This window comes from Pleurodeles waltl, chromosome 12 (assembly GCF_031143425.1).
Source record: "Pleurodeles waltl isolate 20211129_DDA chromosome 12, aPleWal1.hap1.20221129, whole genome shotgun sequence".
Classification (NCBI taxonomy): domain Eukaryota; kingdom Metazoa; phylum Chordata; class Amphibia; order Caudata; family Salamandridae; genus Pleurodeles; species Pleurodeles waltl.
In genome coordinates this window covers 201,257,783-201,278,439 of record NC_090451.1, presented here as the reverse complement: position 1 = coordinate 201,278,439, position 20,657 = coordinate 201,257,783, and the positions used below count along the sequence as shown (strand labels likewise).

The 20,657-nt window shown below is 42.9% G+C and overlaps 1 protein-coding gene across 2 annotated transcripts in view; it reads left to right on the top strand.

Annotated features, from left to right (window-relative positions):
- The window catches only part of LOC138268280 (thyrotropin-releasing hormone receptor-like), a 140,364-nt gene extending 120,057 nt beyond the window's left edge, over positions 1 to 20,307 (top strand). For both annotated transcript variants that reach the window (XM_069217774.1, XM_069217775.1), the window contains exon 4: positions 17,103 to 20,307. In XM_069217774.1, coding sequence (XP_069073875.1) covers positions 17,103 to 17,516 — 414 coding nt within the window. In that variant the 3' untranslated portion in view covers positions 17,517 to 20,307. The remainder of the gene's footprint in view (positions 1 to 17,102) is intronic.
- The last annotated feature ends 350 nt before the right edge of the window (positions 20,308 to 20,657 follow it).

Genomic DNA, 20,657 nt, shown 5'->3' with positions numbered 1-20,657 from the left:
AGGACATGTACTTTTAAGTTTTATATTCCCTGGTAGTGAAAACGTTTTATATTCAAATGTACTTTTCACTACTGCAAGACCTACCTCTCCCATAGGATAACATTGGGGTTACCTTATTACATTTAAAAAGTGTAATTTCCAAAAGGGAACAGGTAACCAGTTCTTGTTTTGTGTCTCTAGAATCATAAAGAAAAATCCTAACTTATGGTGAGGTCAGATTTTAAATTACAATCTTAAATGGCACTTCTTAGAAAGTTGTCATTTTCATGCCTTAGCTATTTAGTGCCTGTCTCTGGGTCACATGATTGGGTGCAGTTGACAGTTGGCCTTTGTGTATTTCTCCTAGACAGCCACACACAATGGGGAGCTCAGATGTGAGTGGATGGGCCATCACTGGCAGGATGGGAGGGAGGGGCTAGGCCCTGCCCCAGTTACACTTGAGTAGGCTGTGTTCTGTCTCTACACAAGGGGCATACCCAATGTAGTTAGTTTGGAGCCAGGGCCAGGAAGTCAGGGCACCTGTGCATGTCAAAGGCTTGCCTCTAGAAACTTCTCCCTCTCACATCAAAGACAACAACTAGATATAAATACTAGACTGCAGGCACCAACTCTTCAGTACTGTTCTGGGCCTGTGGTCACTCTGCTGCTGAAAGGACTGCCACTCTGCCCAACTGCTGCTTTGAAGAACTACTGCCCTGCTGTGCAGACCTGCTGCCTGCTGCCCTCTCGGCTGTGTGAGGAGGAATTAACCTGCTTCTCTTGAACCCAGTAACCAGAGTGACTCCAAGGGCTAGTTGGCTGGTCTTGTGATCTGGAGCCTCAGTGACTCACAGGCCTCCAACAACCTTGCACCTGCGCCTGGACTTTATCATCTGTGAGTCTACCTTGTCAAGTGGGGCCACCACAGTCCAGGACCCTTGGAAGTGGACTTAAAGTGCTCTGCCAGCCTCTCTGGGTCCAGCAGAACCCACACATCTCCTCTGCTGCGTGGCACAAACCAGAGCAGAACTGATGCATCGCTGCTGTTGCATGGGTTTGACCCATAACAAAGACCCACATCACATCACAGCTCATTGGAATCATCGCTGCATGATGCATCCATGGTGTAGGCCCTCGCATCCCTTATCGGCAGCAGCCTCAATGACAACTCTGGGCTCCACATCACAGCCCTGACTGCACGCCACATCCTGAATTCTAAACTTCACATCGCAAACCCCGTCAACGGGATCCTCGAAGACGCAGGCCATTGTATCACAGTCTTGCTGCAGCTCACAACCAATGCATCTCTTTGGCTGCACCACACATCTTTGACCAGGATCCTCGCAACACCTGCAAACCAGGAATTTAAGGTACTCTGTTCAGTGGGCCTAACTGGGTTCATGTAGCCGGCCCGCAATCCATCATGGTTGGCCTGAACTTATGACTTTGTCCTGGTTCGACATGATCAGATACCCACAGTTGGCACTTTGTGCATTTTGGCAAGATTTACATTAAAATCTTTCAAATTCCACATCTCTGATTCTAATGATTGGATGTTTGCTGTTTTGATCTTGTTTTGTTTATTAAATAAATAAAATCCTATTTTTCTAACTTAGTGTGAGATCCTTTTGTGTGATCTTTTCACTTTATTACTGCTTGAAGTGTTGCACAAATACTTTACGCTTTGCCTCTAAGGTAAGCCTAACTGCTCTGTGCCAAACTAACAAAGGGTTGAGTACAGGTTAATTTAGGGTTGGCTTGTGCCTCATCTGACAATGATTGTGGCTGCTGCTTGACCAGGGCTTACACCCGTCAACCAACAACACAATTTCTTACAGGGCCCATTAATTACTTTTGTGCAAGCGAAGCCCATCTATTAGCCTTGGGTCCAAGAAATTAAATAATAAGCCTTGTGAAAGTAAAGCCCTGAGATTAGCCTTCTGTCCCAAGAGCCCACTGATTAGCGTTGTGTCCCTGAGTGTAATGATTAAGCATGCACCCTTTGACTGAAATAATTAGCATTATGCCCATTTAGTGCAATGATTAGCTTTGCATCCATAAAGTCAGTTTTGTCTGAGGAGTCAATTAATCAGCCTTGAGTGGGTGAAGCACAAAGATTAGCGTTTTACCTGTGGAGCACAGTGATTAGTCTTCTCTCCATGGAGTACCTTGTGTCAATGGAGCAGAATGATTTGCTTTCTGTCCATTGAGCATAATGATCAGCCTTGTGTTGGTGGAGCACCTTGTATCTATGGAACACAATGATTAGCTGTGTGTCCATGGAACACTTTATGTCCAAGGAGCACAATTAGCTTTGTGTCTCTGGAGCACCCTGTCTCTCATGCACAGTGGTTAGCCTTGAGTCCATGGAGCATGTTCTGTCCATGGGCCACAATGGTTATCATTGAGCCTGTGGTCCTTGATTAACCAATGTCTATTGAGCACAATAATTAGGCTCTGTTTGTGGTGTACCTTGTGTCCTTCATGCTGAATTATTAGTCTTGAGTCTGTTCGTGGACCACTATGGTTAGCCTTGAGTCCATGGAGAGGAGAGCACAATTAATAGCCTTATGTTACTGGAGCACCTTGTGTCTGCGATGCACAGTGATTAATTATGTGTCTGGAGCATAATAATTAGCCTTATTTTAGTGGAGCACTTTGAATCTGTTGTGCACAATGATTAATCAATGTCCATGACGCACAATGATTAGACTTGTCTGTAGTGCACATTGATTAGCTTTTTGCCCGTGGTGCACAACAAGATGCTCTGTGCCCCTTGAGCACAATGACTGGCCTAGCATTCATAGTGTGTGAACTCAGAAGTGGAAAGGATTGAGACACATAGGGCCTCTTAGACTTGACAGCCTTAAGGTGGTCACCCCAACCTTTTGCCTGCCTCCCTCCACTTTTGGACATTGTTTTTGCTGGTTTTAGGGCTCTGCGCACTTTAGCACTGCTAACCAATGCTAAAGTTCATCTGCCCTCTCCCTTAAAACATGGTAACATTGGTTCCTACCCAACTGGCACATTTTATGTACTTGAAAGTCCCTAGTAAAGTGCAGTACATGTGCCCAGGGCCTGTAGATTTGATGCTACTAGTGGGCCTGCAGCACTGGTTGTGCCACCCACATAAGTAGCCCCTTAACCATGTCTCAGGCCTGCCATTGCAAGGCCTGGTTGTGCAGTTTCACTGCCACTTTGACTTGGTGTTTAAAAGTACTTGCCAAGCCTTAAACTCTCCTTTTTCAACAGATAAGTCAACCCTAAGGTAGGCCCTAGGTAACCCAGAGGGCAGGGTGCTGTGTAGGTAAAAGACAGGACATATATCTGTGTGTTTTGGGAAACATCCTGAACAACTAAGTCTAAACCACTACTTTCCTGAACTACTACTGCTAAACAACTAAAAAGTCTCTAAAATTAAGTACTGAGCAACTACTGTCTAAACAACAATTGTGCCTGAATAACAATTGCCTGAACAACTAATTTTAAGGTAAGGTTTTCTTTTTGGGTTTTATGGTTTATTAGTTGTTTAGAACATATATATATATATATATATATATATATATATATATATATATGTACAAATAAATATATTAGAGGACTGCCTCACTCCTGGTGGTCCGACTGCTAGATTATGATCCTGGCAGTTGGCTCGCCAGAAGACTGCCCCCATCACCAGGATCGTAGATCCTGACGGGTTGGAGGCAGTCGGAGTCAGAGTCAGCCATGGTGGTGCCCATGGCAGCACCGCTGGGCTGATCACAACTTCACTTTCGGGCAGCCTTTCCATGGCGGTGCAAGGCTGTTGGAAAGCCAGTGCTGGGGGCCACAGGGAGCCCCTGCACTGCCCATGACCATGTTGTGGGAAGTACAGGGGCCCCCTGCCAGCCCCCAGGTAATACGCACTGTCTGCTCTGCAGACAGTGTGCATTCCGAGAGTGATGGAGTGTGATGGCATTGGCCTCAGCTCCCTAAGAGAGCCTTGATGGCAGCCTCACCCACTCCATATTGACGGTCTCGGCGGCAATGCTGTCGAGATTGTAATGAGGCCGTCAGTCTACTGCTCACTGTACCTATGTTTTGGTACTAAACCAAACCTGACACACCATATGGAATGTTCAAGACTTCCCCCTTGATGTGACAGATGCAAATACAAATTACATAAATGGTGTTTCAGGTGAGATCACTCATCAAATTAACTTTAAAACTATCAATAAGAGCACAATGGATATATTAATATTAGTCATTTCTTAATGCATTGTTATTTTAATGCTATTTTGCTTTTATGAGTTACTATTAATTGGTATAGATTTTGTGCAGACATAAGTATTTTTTTTATGTGCTGGTTATGGTTTGCATGAGTGTTGCATGAAGTATGGTTTTCAGAGCTAATCATAACCTGTGAATTTAAGTGGCCTTTCAGTTTTAATTTGTAACCATAATTCTACTTTGACTGTGTTACTTTCAGTTAATCCACTGGTCTTTTGACAACAATCATTAAGCTTTTATAACCAATATTAATTACAACTTCACTTTAACAGAGTTTTTTCATTTAAGTTCTGTTTTTAATCATTTACTCCATCCAACTTTGACACTGCCTGGACAGACAATCCACACAGCGAATGGCCTTTGGCAGTGCACAGTGATAGATGCCCGCAGGGCCTTGCCTTTGGTCAGGTACTGCACTCACCCTACTGTAGGAAGTCAATGCTCCTGCACACAGCCTTCAACTGTTCACATCAGGCAATGGCCACAGAGCTACAGGTTCAAACCTATAAGGCCTAGGAATGGCGGAGCAGACGGTCTACACAAGCCATTATTGACTCTGAGCCACTTCATTGTTGTCAGTGGAGCTTCCATCATTTCAGTATTCTGGTTAAGCATTATAGCCAATGCCTGCCTGGGTCTTTATACATAATTATAGGGCCATCATGAGGGAATGGGAATGACTGGTTATTATTGCAGGTAAGGATCCCTGGACCACATCCAAAATCAAAATAGGCTTGGAGGCAGAAGCAGCCCTGCCAGATGAATCTGAAACACTAAAAGCCTTAAGCGGCTTAGCTGTTCTGGATCACAGCACCAGCTTTTACTCTGGCTGCGTTTACATATGTAAGCATGGTGAGCCAGTGCTCCTTCAGCACTGATGGGAGGGAAAACACGTTTCACATAAAGGACATTTAAAGTAAAAGCTGGTGCTGTCATGCAGAACAATAAAGCCACCTTAAGATTTCACTGAAATAGTTTCTCCTTAACCAGGGTCTCAGAGGAGGCAAGGTACCTTGTGAAATCAAAAGGAAAAAAATATAGGGATGGACTGATCCAAATGCCACAGTCCTCACCAGTACACCGGAGTGTCAGGGCCGGGAGCAACCAAATGTGCCCTTTACGGTTCTGCAATGGTAGTTGTAGCCCACAGAAGATTGGCTGGTCAGCTCTTAAAAGTTCATCCAAAGTGCTAATACCCACTTTAGAATTGTCTTCTCTCTGTCAGTGTTAGGTCCGTGATACTCATTTTATCAACCTCAAACAGGTGAAATGCTGAGTTAACCTGACAGGATTTGAACCTACACATTCAGTGTATTCACAAATGTTAAGAACTGATGCGTTAGTCCCCTAAGCTATCCTACCTATAAGCCCTGAATCCTAGCCAATTAGGGTTGATGTATTATACAACTAAGGGCCAGAATTAAGGTCCAGATTTATTAACTGGTTTTGAATCACACCCCTGCTATTTGCAAAATATCTGGGTTTCAAGTTGCAAGATCCCTGTTCTTATGTATTAATCTCATTTTGCAATTTAGAAACGTTTTCCAAATCACAAATTGGGGTTAATGACCTATATAAAATTACAATCTGGAAGACATGTGAAAGGGACATTCCTTCTAAATTGTGAGTTTGTATAGGAAAATGGTTCTGTTTGCATGATCACCTCGAATTTGTTGGACTGATGCTGCTGTGTTTTTTTAACTCTTTGCTCTGGAACTCTGCTAATCAGGCCCCAGTGCACATTTTCTGATCACTAAAGTGGATATTTCTTTGATTTATTAAAATATTTATTACAAATCAAATTCATTGGTAAAGTGTGATTTGTAAAAATATTTTACAAAAAGTACTTTTGTAAAGTTACCTCTAGCCTTCTTAAAGCCTCTTGTAGTCCATTTTTCTGCACTTCCAACTGTCACCTAGGAGGTAAATAGCTCCTCAAATAGATGTGAATTGGCTCCCAAAGTTAAGACAAAGGCCTTGGATGTGGGGTGAGTTTGACCTTCCCCTGACAGGCTGGCATGGGGGCTGTGCCCATCCCCTCACCTCTTCAGATGAGTCCAACTTACCAGTTTCAACTGGACCTTCTCTGGACCCTGCTGGTGGCTTCTGTTGGAGTGAGTCCTGATCACAAGTGCTGTCCCCGAGGTCCTGGAACTCTTAGATGGTGTTAGAATGCACTCCTCCTGTCCAAACTGAAAGAGCTATGAGTTAGAAACTTTTTGGCAACTTTCTTCAGGGAGAACCACCAGAGACAGCATCACCATTGAAGCCGCAGCCATCAACATCGAATCACTGGTTGGCATCAACTTGCTGGTTTGCCCAGTTGAAGGTAATCTGACTTCCTGAAAGGTTTCTAAGCCTGAAGGTAGAGGACTTCACTGGGACCAATGCGGAGTAGCAATTGGCCAACGATCGAAGACTTCACAGGGTTTTGACTTCACCTGATAAGAGCTTTCCCACATTTGTCAGCAACTACACCGGGACCCTGCACTTCAGCAACCCACTGTTCTTGAGCCCCACTATGGATCCAGCTTGCACCTTGCCCTTCCAACGTCTTGTGAACAATAGTACAGAGGTAACTTTTTCATCGGGCCAACCTGGTCCTCATATCCAATTTACGTCTGTAATGTGGTGGGCCTCAAATTTTACCCTTGTCGCTGTCCAGTGCATCGAATTGCCTGAGGTTGGTGGCTTATGCTTTTTTACAATATGTTTATTTAAAGCATTACTAATTCATATCTACACTTCCTCTCATTGCAATTTGTCATTTTGTTCATTAAAATATTCTCTGTTTTTAGAAATTCAAGTGGGATCTTTATTGTGTTGTTATTTTGACTTTTTAGCTGTTTTGGTTCCTCTAAATGCTAGATACATTTTCTTAAGATAAGCCTGTCTGATCTGTTGTCATAGCTACCATGGATTGAGCTCAGGTATAAAATACTAAAACCTTTACTGGAACTAACAAAACAGTTACATTTTTACTTGTGGTAGACTACCATCTAGTTCACCTGATATTTCACTTTCTCACAGTGCGTGTCAATGGTTTGCAACTTCAAATTCAGTTTCAAACCATTGATCAGCTACTGACTCTCAAGCTGAGGCAGCAAATGGATTTGCAAAGCGGAAGGGGCCATTTTGAACCTCGTCCCCTTTGTGAATCGGGGTGGCAGCCACAAAGGGAGTAGGTAGTGGACGAACTTTGATTCCAAATGCACAAGTAAAAGCACACTATTCCCTCTGATGTGGCTTCTCCTTCAGTAGGCCCCAGCGCGCTAATCACAACAACCAATAGTGATTGCAGAGATCAGTAACATGCCCAATCTGCTGTTATCTCCACAGACCTACTCTGCACCCGGCCATTTACTATAATGGCACTCAGCAGCCGTCGCTGCATTAGGCAAGGGGAGGGATGAGGGGGGTGGACGGGGATGGAGACAAAGTAAAAATTTAAAGAACTTACCTTGCCTCTGTCCCTGTCTTCTCCTGCCGCCTCGCGCTCCTCTTCTTCTGGTGTCCCAAGATTCACTGCTGGAACACCAGCATAGGCTTCTCAGCAACCCTGGCGCTGCTTTCATGCAAAACATTGCATGAAAGCATCACCAGGATTCATCTGTGGGGCAGTGACTGCCACTCAGACACAGCCCTTGGGTTTGTGCAGAAACCTAAGTGCCCATGTGTGTTGGCCAGCCTCAGACGGCTGGCCAAACACACATGTGCACTTAGGTGCACTCTCCCCACCTCCCACCTCCCGTGACCCAGCCCCACCCCTCGCTGTACTGCTGGCTGTGTCAGAAGCAGACAAATAAAACGATCTGTCATTTTATTTGTCTGTTTCTGGCGCAGCCAGTGGGGCAACGCTTCTTCGCCATGGCGAAGGAGCCACCCCTGATGGCACTGCTCTAGACACGCCCTGGGCCATGCTAAATAACGCCCAAAAAGATTTCTGCATCTCGAAATGAACAATCACCACTCCCACCACTATTTTCGTCACATGTCAAGTTCATGCTTGCAGGATGAGTAAGACCGTGCCCGGCCAAGTGTAGGATAGTCACAGGCCATTCGTTCAGTCCCTCATCCTTCCAATCCCACAGGGAAACAAGGAATCAAACAGTTTTCAAACATAAATTTTATTTTCAGCTGCCCAGTGTTATTTTTCATCCTCTTATTTCTCCGAAAAGGTAGGAGGGCAACATTCAACTCGCCCATTAACACCAGATGCCCTTGCCTACCTCATGAATATTAATGAAGTTGGGTGTAAATTGCGTCTCCCTACGATTTGCTACCATTACAGAGATGGTGGCTTGCTGGAGTGATTACTTTTAAATAAAGCAATTAAAAAAAAAAATGCATCCCATTTCTCTGAAAAGAAAAACGTTTGTAAAACTATTTTTAAGAGTGGGCAGTGGTTCTCTGGACCACTGCCTACATCGAAAATATGTTTTTTGGACCATTCACAAACTGGAATGAAAACGCTGGGGACCGCTTCCTGTTTTCCAATGGAATTTGGTCATAAAACGTTAATGCATATGATAAGGCATCTCTATTTGGAAGGCACCCCCTAAACAGGCCCCTTCCAAAGAGTGATTTCTTATGATTTCCTAAACAGTGCTGAAGAAGGTGCATCAGCACAAAACCCGTCAAAGTTGGTGTCATATAGGAACTGTTCCATCAGTTCCATTGGTTGTGTAATGCCATTCATAGGTCATCATGGAGGTCTTTTAGTAGAGCTTCGGAAACATTAGCAGTTCAAATGGTGAACAAAAAGTTTCACAATTTGCTTTCAGCTGTGAAATTTCAGAAACATTACTGTGAGAAAGTGACTTATTATTTTAGATGTATGGTGGTCTACCCCAAGTAATAAAGTCACTAATCTGTTAGGTCCAGGCAAATGAAAACTGAGCTTAACTCCCGGAAGCTGTGACACAAAGCACTGACATACCACAAGGAAAGCATTTAGAAGTTACAAAACAGTTAAAAAGTGAAAAACACAACTCAATAAAAATACTGTTCCAATTTATATAAAAATAGAGTACAATTTATTAAACTGATTGACATCAAAGTGAGAAAAGTCCAACCTAATATATGAATTTTTGAAGACTTAAGGAAAAAAGTGGCAAGATAAAGTAAAGCAGCAATCAGTAGTGATTGTTGACCCGGACCTAGGTGTGATTTCAGGCTGACTTCGATGGAGCGTATGTCAGACACACCATGTACATTTGTTCCAATCAAAGACTTTACCTTCTGACTTAGTCTCTAAAATGGAAGTCCAAATTCTCCTGCAGGGCAAGGTTGCAGGCTGTGTGCGTCAAAGTCCTCTTGATGCCAGATAGCCGATGGACAATGTCACACTGAAGCCTTTGGGTTTGGTGGCACAGGCTCTAAGTCAGAGAAATTTGAATTTCGTGACTGATAAAGTCCTTGTATCTGCTGCATGCTTTTAATGCATTTTGCAAGTCAAGATTTGTACCTTCAGACATTTTTGTGGAGATAAAAATCTTCCTGCGGGGCAAACATGAAGCTATATCCAATGAAGTTGCATCAAAGCCATACACCTTTGCTACAAGGTCCTGCTGATGCTCCACAGTTCTTGGAAGAGCAAAAATTTTGAAGTCCCAACTTTTCAGAGTTTTTGAAGCAGCTACTCTTGTCAATTCTACAGCTCACTCCAGAACAGGCCACCAGCAGGATCTAGTCCAGTTCTATTGGTCAGCTCTGCATTTCAGAAAAAGGTCTCTTGCAGCTTGTAATGTCCCTGTAGCAGCACAGGAGGTCAGCAGACTAACCCTTGGAGTCCACTTTTTTTCTAGGTACAAATGGAAGCAGGTCCAGACATTTAGGCCTTCTTACTGGTTTCAGACAACAGGTTCAATCCTCTTCTGTTCTTTGACAGATTTGTAAAGTGTTCTGATGAGCTTGTGGTCAGGTTAAGTTTTGTACAGTTCAGTAGCCAGTGGGTGGGAGTGACTCGTGGATACTCCATAACCAATGGCTCAAAAGGTCCCAGGGTCAACAATTCCCACCTTTACAGCACATCCTGTTTGCCTTTCTGCAAACTATCCCACACTGCAAAATTCTAAGAAAAATCGAAGACGTCCCAGGCATTCTGCCGGTAGAAGGAGTTTGTGTGACAATAAGGGGTATGTTTAGGAAAATTATCAGTCCCCTCCTTGTAAGCTATGACAACTTGGTTCTGAGACCAACTACCCCTCCCACTTTGATGGAGTCAGTCTCACTACCATGCGCCCTGGTGTCAAAGAGTTTTCCCCTCCAAGGTCTCTCTTTACACTAAAATTAAAAAGAGCCTTTGCTTCTTTTAGGTTAGTGAATTTCCTGGAACCCCCCCCCCCCAGCTGCCTAACCTGAGCTGATAGGGATCACATGCCGCACACCCAGCCCTTCCTGTCACCAGCCTAAGCCATTGTCCTGCTCTGGGAGCAGTTTTCACTCATTATGGTCAAGCACTGGCAGTGGCAGCTGCTGGCAGGCTAATGCAAATTAGCCTGTCAGGCACTTCAATCAGGTAACAGGTAACTTTCTAAATTTCTAAACGTTTCTAAGTTCTAAAAGTTACTATTCCTAAATAGTCATGAAAAAGCTAACTTCATTATTGAATTGGATTTTTAATTAATAATAAAAATAGTGTTTGAACTATTTTTCTAGCTTGTTCCAACCGGATATTGCAATACTATTATATTAATCTGCACTCTGGTTATCGTCATAGGACAGCCAGGCCTTTGTACACTGAAAATAGCTTTCGGGGGCTTGTCACTGTAACTATATGCCAACATTACATTTTTACATCTCACTTTCAAATACTAGGCACCCTACCTTATGGGCTTCAAAACCTATTTAGGGGCAACTTATTAATATGTAAAATAAATATGTTTTCCTCTGTCAAAAGAGTGATTTTGACAGGTTGAGTTGTAGGTTTAAACTGCATCAGGCTGGCTACAGTGGTAGGCCTAAAGTAATGTTTTCCTTGTGACTCTACATGATGGTATTATAAGTGCTGCATTCCACATGTGATATTTAACTTTCTATGTCATGGGTGTATTTCTACACCATATACTTTTGTCTTAAAGGAATGTTAAGTGTTAGTGAATTTTACCCTATTGAAGGGGTCAGAGCACATGCACTGGGGCTTGAACACCAGTGTCCCAGTGTAGAGAGTCAAACAAGCAGTAACATTCTTACAGAGAATGGTGCCTAATTATTCAACATGGCATAATAGCATCATTTTGAGGACAAGAGTACTGTAGAATTATCAAAGGTTCGCTAATTACGCCGGTGCAGTGCACATTTTGCTTGGTCCTAAATTTTATAAGCTGGATCAGAAGGGAGAAAACTGTCTATGGTGAGAGAGAGAAGACATGTTTGCCAATGCTAATTTAACTTTGACAGGCAAATATAATACTAAATCAAATCTATCAAAAGCATAATGCTGACTCAAAAACCCTGGAAAACCTGTTTTATCAATCTCCTTCCACTCAATATTCAGGGTGTTTCTGACAGCCTTGTGAAGAGAGAAGGAACCTTGGATGATGTGCTGCAACCTGGGGTGGATGCCAATAAAGTCTTAAAATACACAATGTGTAAGTGTCTTCTTAACAGTGGCTATAAGTGGCTGCATCCACCCATTTAAAGGACCCCAATGTGCTGTTCTAACCCTGAGGATGCTTATTAGGTTGGAGCCCCTCTTTTGGGACCCAAACGTCTGCTGTGTGCTGGCCTGCTGTTCTCCCAGGTATGATACTCACAGTATTTGACTACTTCAAGGAAGAAAGATTAAGTTTTTATGATGAGAATGGTATTTACTGTAATTGTTACTGTTAACCATTATTGGTGCATGCTGAGCTCATAGGATTTCTTGCATGCGGCTCGGAAGACCGAGATGTCTTTTAGCTGTGGGCCATCTCCTGGCATCGGTGTGTTGTACTCATAGCTCAGCGCAAGTCATCTCCAGCGACGTGATCACTGCTCACATGATCATGTATTACATAGTGCACTGGAAGCTAGGGATTGGCTATAGTTGTTACTGCCATATTACTGCTAGCATCTGCACAATTGCTTAGTAGCTTCTGAGTTGTGGATGTTTCCCTTTGTGCGACGCGCAACCTTGAGCAAATTATTATTGTTCAAGACACGTTGCATTCAATAGGAGCAATAAGAGGTGCCAAGATACAAAGATTTTTTTTTTTTAAACTGTTGCATACTAAAAGGCTTTTTACACATCCAATGGCAGAGCCATTCGGAATGGGGGACACCCCAATGAATTTCATTGAGAGTACAAAAAGTATGATTACAGCACAATCTAAGAGACCTGTGCATAGAGGAACAGTGAAATTTTTGTGCAATTCTTGTGGTGAATCTCCACAAGAATACCATAAAAGGATTGTTATTGTTTTAGCTCTTTATGTTAACCTATTATTTTCATTTATTATTTTTACTTTTTTTCTGGATTGTTATTTTTGTTTAAGTTGCAGGTGTTAAGGAAATGGCAGCTGCCAGCATGTCCCGAGTAATTGCACCCAGGTCTACCAGATATTGATGCAACTTTTCATTGAAGCAGTTACTTAAAATGTGTTCTTTCATAAACAAATTATAAAGCACATTATAGTCATGCACTTCATTTCCTGTTACCCAACCATCCAGTGCTTTCACTGAGTAGTCTACAAAAGCAAACCAGGACTGGCTCGAGGTTTTGTGAGCCCCTCTGAACGTAATTCTATACTCCTCTGTGGTGAATCCAAAGCCCTCAATCAGGGTAGCCTTCATGAGGTCATAGGATTCAGCATCTGCACCAGTGAATGTGAGGAGCCTATCCCTACACTTACCAGTAAACAGTTCCCAAAGGAGAGCTCCCCATGAGACTTTTTTAATCTTTTGGTTCCACTGGCCCTCTCAAAGGCTATGAACCCTTGGTAATGCCATCACTATCCTCATATTTGGGGACATTCCCTTTAGGGATTTTAGGGGTGTCAGAATACTCTCTCTCCCTAGTTATTTTGGTGCTGCCACCATTTATGGGTTCTAAATCAATTTCCTTTCTCTCCCTTTCTATAGCCAGGAGCTGTTTCTCCAAAGCAAATGTTTTGGCCATCCTTGCTAAAAGGATATCCTCTTCATTGAGGCTGCCCTCAATGTTCTCATAGGAGCTGGACTCCCCTGTGAAAGATCCAGATCCTGTGAGTACTATATTTGGAGACAGGGATCTTGGAATTGGTTATGAGGGGGGAGTTCTACCTCCTGATCCCTAACTTCTTTCCCATCTGAGGGGAGGTCTTCCTCCTCAGTAGGGTGGTTCCTTGCATACTCTGCCAAGAGCTCCTGGAGCTTGACCTTGTTAGAGTTGGGACCTGTCTTGATTTTTCTGAGGATGCAGAGACTCCTTAACTCTCTCATCCTAAAATGGAGGTAAAGGGTGAGGTTGAGTTCCATTACTATGTCCTTTGAGCTACTCATTTTGTTTCTAAAGTTGGAGATTACTTTTAGGAACTAAAACTACTTCTAGTTACTAAATCCTAACTTTTACAAACACTTTTTAACTTAAAAAGAGATGCTATCAGGGACTTACACAAGGCCATAGTAGGACTTTTAAAAATTTAGAAAAATAGTAAAAATTCAAAAATCAGTTTTCTAAAGATAATTTTGGAATTTAGTCGTGTGATCAAGTATTGGCTAAGTAGTCAAGCAAATGCAAAGTCATAGACCTCACTACTGATCCACCTATGTAGGAAGCTGGCTCTGTATATACTATATCATAATGAGATATTGTGTGTCCAGGGGTTCCCCAAGAGGCTTGACAGAGGCAATAATAGATCATACTAGTGCTCTATTTGTGGCAGTGTGGTCGAGCAATTAGGCTTATCAGAGGGTAGTGTTAAGCATTTGTTGTACACACACAAGCAATAGAAGAAACACACACTCAATGACTTACCTCCAGACCAATAGGATTTTATATAGAAAATATATTTTTGTTACTTTTTCACTAGAACCACAGTACTCAGTTCAGAAGTAAATACTGTTGCAGGTGAGAGAGTTGGTGTATTTTAAGAGACCTGACTGGACTCCAAAGGGAGAATCACAGTGCATGGGGCACAATGAAATCAAGGAAGGCAGAAGGAATGTAGTAATTTTGGATGATGGTGAGGTGTGGAGCATGCCAAGGATATAAAAGTATGATTCTAACACCTTGGGCATTGGTAACACCTGTGGAGAGGAGAAATTGGAACCTGAGGGTTGTTGGGCCTCCTGGAGAAGTTTTTGACCCAGATGGATACCAACTCACCTAAAGGATTATTCTTTAAGGTAGGGTGATACTAGCTCACCTTGGGGATTACTCTTTAAAGTTTTGATTTACTTTTGTTGGTTGTCAGATTATGAGGTTGGGAAAAGGCTATTGTGAGTTCCTGTACTAAAGAGAGATATCTTACTGGATCACTTATTGCTCATTGTTCCTTGAGCAATAATGGTCATCCTCTACCTTCTTATATAATGTGTAATCCCAGTATTATTATGAGTTATTTCTTCCCATGATTTTACACTATGCTTTCCCCATGTTTCGGGTTATGCTATTTTCTTTAAGTCTGGTCCTCTCCTTTCATTTATTATTATTGAGAGAAAGGTGTGTTGGAACTTGTGTATAATGTTCCTTTAAAGCTTCATGAAATGGTGCTGGAATGCTGGGGGTATCCTGGGGTAACAGGGACAGCTCAACCTGGGAGGATGTGCTGTTGTGCTATTGTGCTAGAACCTGGGGTGGATGCCAATATAGATTTAAAAGACACAACGTGTAAGTATCTTCTTAAAATAATTAACTGCTGAAGGACTATAGGAACAGAAGGAATCCTCAGGATTACCCTCAGAGACAGGAGCCTAAAAACAAAATTGATTCATCATGGTTTTAACCACTTTGGCTCAGTGAGAGACCTAAGCCATCTCCCCTGTGTGAGGCTTGGGATTTGGGTTCACCATATCAGAGTCAGGAGCCAGTCTAGAACACAGATTATGCTAGAAAACCAGTATTAGCTGTCTTATTCATAATATCCTAGAACTCATCAAGGGAACAGATACATTCTAGAGAAATTATCTGTGAATTCCTCTTACACAATATGCTATTGTTTTCTGGTATATTTCAGCCCTTACATATTTGTCGACCAAACAACATCCTGCTTGGAGAGGTCTTAAACACTTCTCAAAGGTAGTGAATATTTTTATCCAGTGCCGTCTCAAGAACATACTAAGTAACAGGTTCCCAGGATTCATGGGGCAATCACCCCTGGATTACTGGGCAGTCTGCCCATGTATCAGTAATCAGTGTTTCTGCAGGAGCCAGAGAACTGACTACGCAAGGACTTTGAATGGCTGCCAGCTCCCTTTATAAATTTGGCCCTGCCTGATAATTAGCAGCCCAGGTGGGACCAAACAAGTAGCAGTGAGCAGAGTCTCGCCTTGATAGTACTACTAAACATCCTACAAAATGCAGTTTGTGAATACGCTACAAAGTTTTCTACTGTGATCACAGGCCGACTATTTCCATCATTAAAGACTCGATTCAGGCCCACTGCTTGTTTGGTATTCAATTTAGTTCTTTAGTTGTAGACACTGAGGCCCTCATTTGACACACGGTGATGGTTGGACTACTGCCAATGCGGTCCAACAGCCACATTATGACCGTGGTGAAAGTGACACGGTCCGACTGCCACTTTTTTGCCACTGATGGCCTGGGGGTACCTGTGGTCTTAATCCGCCATGGCAGGGCTGAAATTTCCACTGCCATGCAAAGGCTGGTGGAGACGGGGTGCCAGAGGACCCATGGGGGCTCCTGAACTGCCCATGCACTTGGCATGGGCAGTGCAGGTGCCCCCATGGGCAGCCCCGTCACGCTTTTCACTATCTGAGTTACAGGCAGTGAAAAGCGCAACGGGTGCTGTCACATCCGACGCACAGCAACATTGCTGTTGGCTCGATTACGAGCCGGCGTCAATGTTGTGGGTAGTTTCCCGTTAGCCCCGTGGGAAACTCATAATAGGGCCAGCGGGCAGAAAACCAAACTGGCGGTTTTCCGACCTAACTCGTAATGAGGTCCTGAATGTTTTAAGTTTTCACTGCCATTTATGTTTTGCTAGTGATAGTCTGTTGCAGCCAATATAAGCGAAAATATTTAGTATTTTTTCTGATGAAAACAAATGTTAAAATAACGAATTCGATTTTGTGTGGTTGTTGGGGGGGGGGGGCAGAGATTTCTTGATCTGCCCCGGTTTCTTTATTTCTGTCCTTACCACCCTCTCCCTAGATGCCCTTCCTCTTTTCACCCATATTTTTCCCTTATTGCTCCTGTTCCAGGTGACCTTGTTTAATTACAGTGCTTGGACCCATATTATAGTGCTATATTACCCTTGACCCATTTGATCCATTAGCACTTTTCTATCTGAAAAACACTGCTTCATGGAAAATGTATGGTTTCTCTCACGTCACTTTTCGACTAAAGGAATTCTTCCTTTTGAACAGATGTCGTTATTTTGGTGTAGAGTTTCTAATGCTTTCATCCTGGATCCTGTAATAACCTTTAAGTCTGAAACAGTAAGAAAAAGTAGCTTTTGATTTTCTGTAGAAGTCTCAGGATGGAAAATCCACATCAGATAATTGTTTTTATTTGATATTCCTATGCAAGGCAGCTGCTAAGTATGATACCTAGCTGTTTTATTTTGAGGTGAACATTGATGATCTTGCATACCATGTTGAAGTGTTTGTTGGTTTGTTTAATTTCACTATGTGATTGTTCGTAGAATAATCAGGTGATAAATTATTTCTTTTACTTAATTCAGTATGCATTCTGTACCCTCTGTTTGCAGGTCACCAAGATGTTGGCTGTGGTTGTGATCCTTTTTGCTCTGCTGTGGATGCCCTACCGAACACTGGTGCTGGTCAACTCCTTCATGGACAACCCTTACCTCAACCCTTGGTTCATCTTGTTCTGCCGGATCTGTGTCTATGCCAACAGCGCCATCAACCCTGTCATCTACAACCTCATGTCTCAGAAGTTCCGGGGAGCCTTCCGGAAACTCTGCAAGTGCGGCCAGGGTGAGAGCCAGAGGCGGAACACATACCTGACAATGACCAACTGCAGCATGGTTAGGGATGCAGGGCACCTTGGAGTGCAGGAGCCAGAGAAGAAGGACAAACCATGCCTTGAAAACCCTGCACCTACCCTACAGGAGCCAAGGGCACCATCCAATGAAGAGGAACTATACTCCAGTGTGGTGTAACCTCTCCCAGGATTCAGTCTCATGTACTGGCTCAAATGGAGGGACACTAAGATGTTGGACATGACTCGCCATCAGCCAGATGTAAATTTCTGTATAGTTTGTTACTATGGGGCAGCTACAAGTGACAAGTTCTCGAATCTGTTCTAAACACTTGGTGCATATTTGGAATCTGACAAAGTGATTTGTACAGAAAGGTGCCCTGAAATAGGTATGGAAGTTGCTTCGCTTACCTTCAGTTAAAAAAAATCACAATGCCGTGTCTGTACCCCGTTCTAAGAGGGAGTGTGGTGTGGTGCAGACTGAACTCTGTATGAAATCTGGCTTTACTGGGCTCAAATTTCTGCTCCCTGTTAACATTCTGATCTGGGGCACATAGCTATATTTCCTAGTCTCTCGTTAAAATCAACTGAGGATGGTGAAAGATTGATTGTGTCGTTGTGGAACATGGTGCAAACAATTTGCTTTATGGCGATGATCTGCCACACGTGCATTGTAGAGCAAACCCAACTTTGTCATAGGGCTCTCTCAGTGTAAATAAGACTTTTCACAATCCCATGCCTCTTATTATATAGACTGAAAGCTATCTTCTCACTGGGACCGAGAACAGATCTCCATGCTCCTAACCTGCTCAGCCCCTACCAATAAACCACACAGCTTCACTTCCAACAGGGCCTTCAGACGTTTGCCATAAATTAATTTTGGTGTAAGTTGTGTGTTGTAGCTCTCTGCTTGTGCCTTTTGGAGTGGGGTATATCAGTGAGTGAGGGACCATATGAGAAAGGGAAATTACCAGAACACTAAAGGCCTGATTTAGAAGTTGGTGGACAGGAACACTGTCACAAATGTGACGGATATCCCGTCTGCTGTTTTACGATCCCATTACGCGTCCTATGGGGATCGTAATTCATCGAACTGAATATCTGTCATGTTTGTGACAGAATGTTCCATCTGCCAACTTCTAAATGAGGCCCTATATCAGGAACCTCGTTCTTTCTGAAGGAGCTGTTTTGGTACCCAGAACATTGCTCTTTTCCCACTGGTCCTCTGAGAGATCGACCCGCTGTAGTTGTTCATATCTACGTGGGCCACAGACCTGTATAGTAATGCTGCTTATCCATTCAGTATGTTCTAAAAAAAGGGAAGAGGAGTCCAACATAGATCCAGGAAGGCCGGATTCATGCCTGTTTTTATATATGCATACAATGAAACTCAATGGAAATATCTGACATAGTCAGAAATTAATCGGAAAATCTGGCATGGATTCTGCGCTCCTTGATTCACCTAATTCACCACTAATTTAAAGAAAGGCTACACTCTGTGCCTCCTACCTGTAATCTCATGATCACAAGTACGCAGCTCATTTGCAGTAGCGTGTGAAACCAGACTGCAAGAACACCTTTTCCAAAAGCATGGGATCCAAAACACAGACTGGTAAAATCCTGAATTACATAAATATACACCTGCAAATATGTTCGCTTGCACCGAATTCCAATAGCAAGATCGTGCACCAAGGCTGGGGTTAGAAGAGTACATCAAACCATTCCTACAACTTATCAAACCTAAATTTGGTTGTTCCTGGTAATGAATTACAGATCGATATGGGCTCTAGATCTCAGAGGCCTATTTATGTATTAGAATATTATTTTTATTAACGAGTTTTTCTATTTTATAGTTTGCATGGTTTATTGTTAACCACATCAAACTTAGTAAAAATGGATATTTGTATTTTGAAGATCACTTTTTGCAAAATATGTTTTTGCAGTCCAAGTTCATGCTGGTGCTAAAACATGATCTTTCAGCAGGCCTTCTAATCCTGACGTATTGCTACAAGATAATGCAGAAGCACCCCACGGCCATCCCCCAGGCTCTTGTGATCATTGGATAGGGAGGGACATCCTGCCTGCCACCCTGCTTCCTGCCCAAGGGCTGTCGGCCACGTTCTTAGAAACTAATTCGAAATATCACTTAGCCTTCCTGTTGGGGTAGGGAAAATACTAGTCTTAAACAGAGGAAGACCCATGTTGTGAGACAAGAGCATCTGATGGGAAAAGAGTCCTGTTGTGGAACGAATGACGTTTGATTTATTATTGTTAAAGTTTAGAGCATTTCTTGAGGTTGTAGAAGCAAGGCTGGCTTCCAAACTGGGTTTTTCCTTGGCCAGAGGCTCCATGTTGTGCTGTGTTCATACTTACAGTGATTGTAATCGACCTCATTTCTGAACCAGGGGTGCTAGAGTACAGTTGTTGACTGTCGGTAGGTCAACATCGTAGTCTCATTCTGATCCCTGAGTCCCTCTGATAATCACACAGTTTTCAAACCCAACTCTTGTGTTAATCCTCCAGCCACTGCTGAGGCGTTTTAAAAAGAGTAAATGAGGGGCGAGGGTCACCAGAACATTCCATGTCTCACAGCACACCACATTTCCAGGCCTGCGCTTTTCATTTACAAATCTTTATTACCAGACGTGTTAGTTTGATTCTTTTAGTTGAAGCAAGGAAAGACTACCTTTCCCAGAATGCACCTGTGACGTGCTAGGAGCTGGACTTTGTCCTGCGAATGTCTGACGCTGTTACACTCACCCACATACCAAACCATTCCCATCATTTGGCTGAGCAAGAGTCAAGACCCTGCACTTTTATAACATATGGATCTCTATCAAACGGAACTTGTCTTCAGTATGTTTAATGTATAACTTGTAATATAACACTGGCAGTTTAATACCCAGTGGTCTCTGGATGCTCTTCTGTAATGCACTTTGTGATTGTGTTGATAAATATTGTATGGTTGAATTAATCAGCGTCTTTTTCTGGCATATATTTTTCAACTCATGTTGCACAGTGAAGCGGAAGTTTTACACTATTGTTGAATCATGTACAGGTATTTTTATGAGGTATTTGTGTAATAGGAATTCATAGGAAAAGGCAGCAGGTCAAGGGCAACAATATAGAATCGTGATTGGCGGGGTTAACAAATCTCCTTAGAAGCCACTTGGAGTCTGAAAAAGTTTATTAACAAAAGAAAAAGTTATAATCTGTGCAGACCTGCCATCTAAAAACAACATTATACTGTGTGAGATGGGGTAGTGGCTTTGAAGGGGGCAGGGCTTTGTACCTGCACCGAGGAGTACCCAAGAGGCACATT